The sequence below is a fragment of the Osmerus mordax genome, chromosome 16, assembly GCF_038355195.1.
Source record: "Osmerus mordax isolate fOsmMor3 chromosome 16, fOsmMor3.pri, whole genome shotgun sequence".
NCBI classification, from domain to species: Eukaryota; Metazoa; Chordata; class Actinopteri; order Osmeriformes; family Osmeridae; genus Osmerus; species Osmerus mordax.
Genome location: NC_090065.1, coordinates 10,469,059 through 10,475,058, shown reverse-complemented (window position 1 = coordinate 10,475,058; position 6,000 = coordinate 10,469,059). Strand labels below are relative to the sequence as shown.

Genomic DNA, 6,000 nt, shown 5'->3' with positions numbered 1-6,000 from the left:
CTGCACACTCAGGGGTCAAGTTACAGTAACTAGGTAATACATGCATATCTATTTGAGTTTCACAGAAACTAGAGCCCACTGGGTAGTTCAGATATACATAGATAGACACACAACTATATTATAACTGTTCCCCAATTATATTATTATTATTTTATATTCTATTACTAAACTATATATATCCATCGATCTATCTGAAATTGGGTGTGCTTTGCCTTCGGCAAGGGCACAACCTTTGTTCTCTCACATCTTATTATTATTATTATTTTCCCACCCCTAAGGATCAGTCAATATTTGGAGTACATAGACAACGTCGTTGTGAAAATGTTCGTCTTGGTCACGATTGCGTTGCTTCTATTGGGATTTACGTTCCGTTGCACGATTTAGGCTGAACTTAAGTTTTTGTGGCAAAAAGTGCCTTGTGTCAACAAAGGGTATCAGCGCTAGCCTACGTCACAACGTCAGCACACGTTAGCAACGACTCATGGATACAACGTGCATAGACGTGCTGTTGCACAGCGAGTATCGTGCCGTGGTGTACTAGTAGCATCATACATGTACATTTAAGCAAATCAAGACTTGCATGTACAGTAAGTAATGTAACATTAAATAATGTATTTAAACTCAAGCTTGTGCATCGCTGGCTTCAGTGGCACAGCCTAAACTTTATGTCAAAAGAAACATTCTCATTTCCGGCGCTGTCAAACAATCCGGCGCTGTCAAACAATCCCCTGAAGTTTGGCTAGCCACCGCAACTAGCTTGCTCGTAGCAAATCTCTTTTGAATTAGCCAATTCTCCCTAGATAGACTGTGGGAGTCAGGTGGCTGAGCGGTGAGGGAATCGGGCTAGTAATCCGAAGGTTGCCAGTTCGATTGACGCAACTGACGTTGTGTCCTTGGGCAAGGCACGTTGTGTCCTTGGGCAAGGCACTTCACCTTACTTGCCTCGGGGGAATGTCCCTGTACTTACTGTAAGTCGCTCTGGATAAGAGCGTCTGCTACATGACTTAATGTAAATAGATATCAAGCTTATTTACGTTTTTGGGGGCATATTTTCAGTTAGCAGATGGTACTGTTTGAATCGCTATTCCATCTGAAATACTGCCGGTGACAACGTTGTTACAGTAGTTTGTTTCAAAGGGGGTTCTTAATGAATTACGCAATATGAGTAGGCTAAATGCTTGAAAAATGTCACTAGAAGAGAAAAATTTAAGGGGACGGACCCACCTGTAACCGACGCAAGCAAAGCACACCCTACAATTTCGTTCCGTTTGTTTTTCCATTTTACACTGGATCAGCAGTGCACATTTTCACCTTTAAAAGGATGCATTTATTTATACAGATACAATTATTCTACAAATAATTGTATTATGTTGACAATTGTACTATATTGAAAAGTAGTACATATAAAATACAGGAAATTATTTTATTTTTTTACAATCAGGTCACAAATACAGAAGCATAGTACAGATACAGTTTATAAATACAATAATGAAAACATAAAATACAAAAACAGTAATAACAATAAGATTAAAGTATAGTGGATAACAATCAAGACAGTCGAAACTACAAAGATATATATAAATTAGAGCAGAGACATATTTGAAAACAGTTCCTTATAATATTGAATAGTAGGCTATATAAGGCTTTCTTATTTCGTAGCAGATTAAGAGATTCTATCAAGAGATTACAGTCTATTAGAAATACTGTAAAGCACGGAATAGTTTGAAAATGTGGCTTTATGAACATGAAATGTACCTATCAGAACCATAATGTTAACAATCCAGTTTAAGGATATTAGAGTACAGTCAAAATATGCAATAACATCTTTGTCTTTGATAGTAATACAGTGACCAGGTTGATTTAGTATGAAACCTTCCATATCTTTCCAGAATCTATTAGTATATGGACAAGAACAATATAAATGTATAACACTTTCAGCATCAGTGTTGCAAAATGAGCATTTGACATCCACCGGAAATTATTTTCCTTGCTTCACTCAACCTGGTTTTGCAATCAGGAAGTGTAATGTGTGAACGCGGTGTTATTTTCGCTAGTGCTAGCTAGTTAGCCAAGAAGAAATGCGGTTTCAAATGTTAACAGTAAGTTCATTAAACAATTAAGATCTTGGAAATAGTGTGGTGCAATACAAACAAATGTTATTTGTACATCTAGCAGTATATGTCAATAGATAATTGTGTTCAAAAACATCTTCTGCCAGTGTGGCTCTAGACTGTTTCTAGCCAGCTAAATGTCTTTTAGATTAGCTAGCTAATGTGTTAGCCACGTTAGTCGCTAACGTCACCTGGCTCAGACATGTCGACATGGCAAGCTACCTACCTATCAATCTGCTAACCAATAGCTTTCTAGCTAGCTTGTTCAGTCATTTAACTAGCTAGCTTGAGACCAGTAAATAGGTATGGCTGTAGATAATTTAGCACTTCTGGTCTAGCAAACCACGAATGTTTTGCTACAGTAGTTGTAAGCTTGTTGTATACTAGTAAACATTAGCTGGCTGATTCGTTTTAGACGTTAGATAGCTTTGTTGTTTGCATAGCTAGGTTATCTGCACAGCTGGCTCGCTATACTTGGGTTATCTCTGTAATATATTATAAATGTAAGCTGGCTAGAGGGTTAACGTTTGCTGGCCATTTTCCATGCAAGTTTCAGTTACACAGCACTGCATAAAACTAGCCAGGCAGACATTTTTAGACAACACACACTTGCGTTAATACAGTAGCAGGAGCAGCTGGCTAGACACACTAGTAGTTTTTTGTAGTAATAGTTTTACTTTGTGCAGTGGTTAGCTACAATACAGAAGATGGAATAGGGTTTTGCCAAGGTGCTGACAGGCTTACTTAGCTGCGAACTACTGCTGGGCAATCGTTTGCTTTGGAATGTTACAGTACATTTACATTTAGTCATTTAGCAGACGCTCTTATCCAGAGCGACTTACAGTAAGTACAGGGACATTCCCCCCGAGGCAAGTAGGGTGAAGTGCCTTGACCAAGGACACAATGTCATCTGGGAATCGAACCAGTAACCTTCAGATTACTAGCCCGACTCCCTAACCGCTCAGCCACCTGACTCCCTGACAGTATCTACTAGTATGTAGAGAGTACATCCTAGGAAACCACTTACATTGACGACTCTGTATTATACCCAATTTTATTGTTCATATGTTTGAATTTGCTTTATCCATGACAACCTAACTCATTGGTCTCCTCTGCTCTCCAGGTGCCTACCCTTAACTTGCCTTAGTGTGGGATTTGCGGGCCCCGGGGCCATGGCACTCATTGAGGGGGTGGGGGATGAGGTCACCCTGCTCTTTGGAGCTGTCCTCCTGCTGCTAGTACTGGTGCTGGCCTGGGCCTCAACCCACACTACCGAGCCCCCCGAGCACCTCTTCAACATACCCCCTTCCTCTGCCTCTGCTGCTATAGCTGCTTCTATCCATCTCCAACGGAATGCCCCCTCACCGGATCAACACTCTGCCCCCAGAAATGTAACTGATGGTGATGGCCTGGAGCCGCCACCAACCGCCACAACTTTGGACACTTTGGCCCCTCCTCTGGGGGAAGAGGGGAAGGAAGAGCCGCAAGGAGAGGCGTGTAGCCAAGAGGACGACGAGAGGAGCCCCGTGGGAGAAGTAGGGGCTGAAGGTTCAGAAGACAGGGGGAACCCTAACGAAGGTGATGGAGCTGGTTTTGGGAGAGACGGATTGAGACACAGAGAGGGGGCTGGAGGGACCCAGACTGGTGCTGGACCCTCCCCTGCCACCTCCTCCTCCTCCCCTTCGCTAGACAGTACCTCAAGTGCCAACCCCTTACCTGACGGTGAGCCAGCCAATGGCACGGAGAGAAACATGGTTCTACGCCTGAAGTTCCTCAATGACACAGAGAGGACTGCCCAGGTCAAGCCAGAGGATACAATTGGCTACATCAAAAGGTTGTAAAGTTTAGACAATTGAAAAGTTTATTGGCCTATAACATTAGATGATGGTTTTCAATACAGGGATTTTAACAGATATGCTAGCATGGCCAATTGGGATTGAGGATCATTGAGATCACTTTCAGCCATACAAAATATATTCTCCAGATTCAGATGAGGTTTGGTGTAGGTCTCTGCTCAAGGCCATAATGCTATAAAAACAGACTGTAAGTGGAGTTATTTGAGCAACATGCGGGACCCATTCAGTATTAAATGACACATTACACTTACAAAAGCTTGCCTTCAAAAACCTACAACAGCAGTCTATTACCCTTGAAAACTTCGACCTTGTTTGACATTTAACCTTACATTTGTCTCACTTCTCCCCAACTCTAGAACCTACTTTACTGGCCAGGAGCACCAGGTGCGCCTGATTTACCAGGGTCAACTTTTGCAGGACGACGGCCAGACTTTGGCCTCCCTCAACCTGGCTGACAACTGTGTTCTGCACTGCCACATCTCGCAGCATGCCACCAGGGCAGCACCAGCAGGCGCCAGGGCGGCCGACCAGGTCCACGTTGCGCTCAACGTGGGCAGCCTGATGTTGCCGCTCTTCGTGCTCATGCTCTCTGTACTCTGGTACTTCCAGATCCAGTACCGGCAGTTCTTCACTGCACCTGCTACCGCCTCGCTAGTGGGGATCACCATCTTTTTTAGCTTTGTGGCGTTTGGGGTGTACCGTCGTTGAGAAGTAGCCCTTTTGGCTCGGTTGCCCTCTGGACCGCTGGAGTTTAGGCTTAAATCATGAAGAAACGGCTAGAAGGGCTTCCTCCCAGTGAGATGTCTTGTGTGCTTTATCTCGAAGAAATGGATAGGTGAAAGTAGTGGTAAGAGATCTGCCAAAGTGCTGTCAATCTCCTTTATTCTAGATTCAGTGCACGTGAAGAGGGGAAGCCACTTGAACTATTAAGATGCACCCTTTAGCCTTTCTCCTTCTCCCTTCCCGTAGGCGCAAACCCCAACTTTTTGATCACTTGAAGCTCAAGTCCACCTCTGGATGTCCGTTACAGTGGGAAGGAGGCTGTGGTGTCAGAAACTGTCATAATTTGCTGTTAAAGAAGCATACAGATTTTGGTCTTACTTTTGACTAATTTACTAATCATTCATCACATTCACAAAAAAACAGTGTCACGCAGATGGATATGTGCTATGATAGATTATTTTTGCTCTAAGTCTTTTAATGTATAGAGATACTCATTGTGCCTATCCTTTTTTGTCATGTGTTCTGTAGACGAGGGTCTGTTTACGGCGGGGTTACCCTGTGTACTTAGATGGGACTTTGACTAGGCCAGACCCCAGATTGTCTGTCTGTTGGTCTGAGTATGTCTGCAGCACCGAAGATTGATCTGCTGTTGTTATGTATGTATATTGGGACTTAAAGCATCATTGTGTAAAATATAGCTTTTGAAGGAGAAAAAAATATATTAAATAATTCTTCTATTTACTTGCCGTTTTGTGTGCTTTATTCTAAAAAGGGAACCCAGGCAAGTTGTATTTCAAACTACATCTGTAGGCCCTATATGAGGAGTCAGGTGGCTGAGAGGTTAGGGAATCGGGCTAGTAATCTGAAGGTTGCCAGTTCGATTCCCGGCTGTGCCAAATGACGTTGTGTCCTTGGGCAAGGCACTTCACCCTACTTGCCTCGGGGGGAATGTCCCTGTACTTACTGTAAGTCGCTCTGGATAAGAGCGTCTGCTAAATGACTAAAATGTAAATATGAAAAATGTATAGACTGCATAAAGCTGGTAGCCTAATCCATTCACACTTTGAGTTCAGGCTTAAATATTCTCACAGATTAGACTTGATTAAATAAATGTCTGTTTCAAACTAAGAAAAACACGACAATCAAGGTACTGTGATGAAGTTGAGATAGGGTTAGGGTAAATATCGTATAGTAAAACCTTCAGTATTTCACCCTTAAAGCAACATGATATTTGTTCACTGTAGCTAAATGCGGACATCATTTAACCTTTTCCTTTTATAATAGTGGTTGTCAAACAAGGTGGCAGTTTT

The 6,000-nt window shown here is 42.6% G+C and overlaps 1 protein-coding gene across 1 annotated transcript; it reads left to right on the top strand.

Annotated features, from left to right (window-relative positions):
* Window positions 1–2,016: 2,016 nt before the first annotated feature.
* tmub1 (transmembrane and ubiquitin-like domain containing 1) lies at window positions 2,017–4,826 on the top strand. Its single transcript, XM_067253351.1, has 3 exons — window positions 2,017–2,099; window positions 3,235–3,945; window positions 4,324–4,826. The coding sequence occupies exons 2-3, from the start codon at window positions 3,284–3,286 to the stop codon at window positions 4,673–4,675; spliced, it is 1,014 nt and encodes a 337-aa protein (XP_067109452.1). The 5' UTR covers window positions 2,017–2,099; window positions 3,235–3,283; the 3' UTR covers window positions 4,676–4,826.
* The last annotated feature ends 1,174 nt before the right edge of the window (window positions 4,827–6,000 follow it).

Bases quoted from the DNA above. Each gene is read 5' to 3' on its own strand.
- tmub1 (XM_067253351.1), top strand. From the start codon at position 3,284: ATGGCACTCATTGAGGGGGTGGGGGATGAGGTCACCCTGCTCTTTGGA. The intron at 3,946-4,323 runs GTTGTAAAGTTT...CCCCAACTCTAG, and splicing joins ACAATTGGCTACATCAAAAG to AACCTACTTTACTGGCCAGG.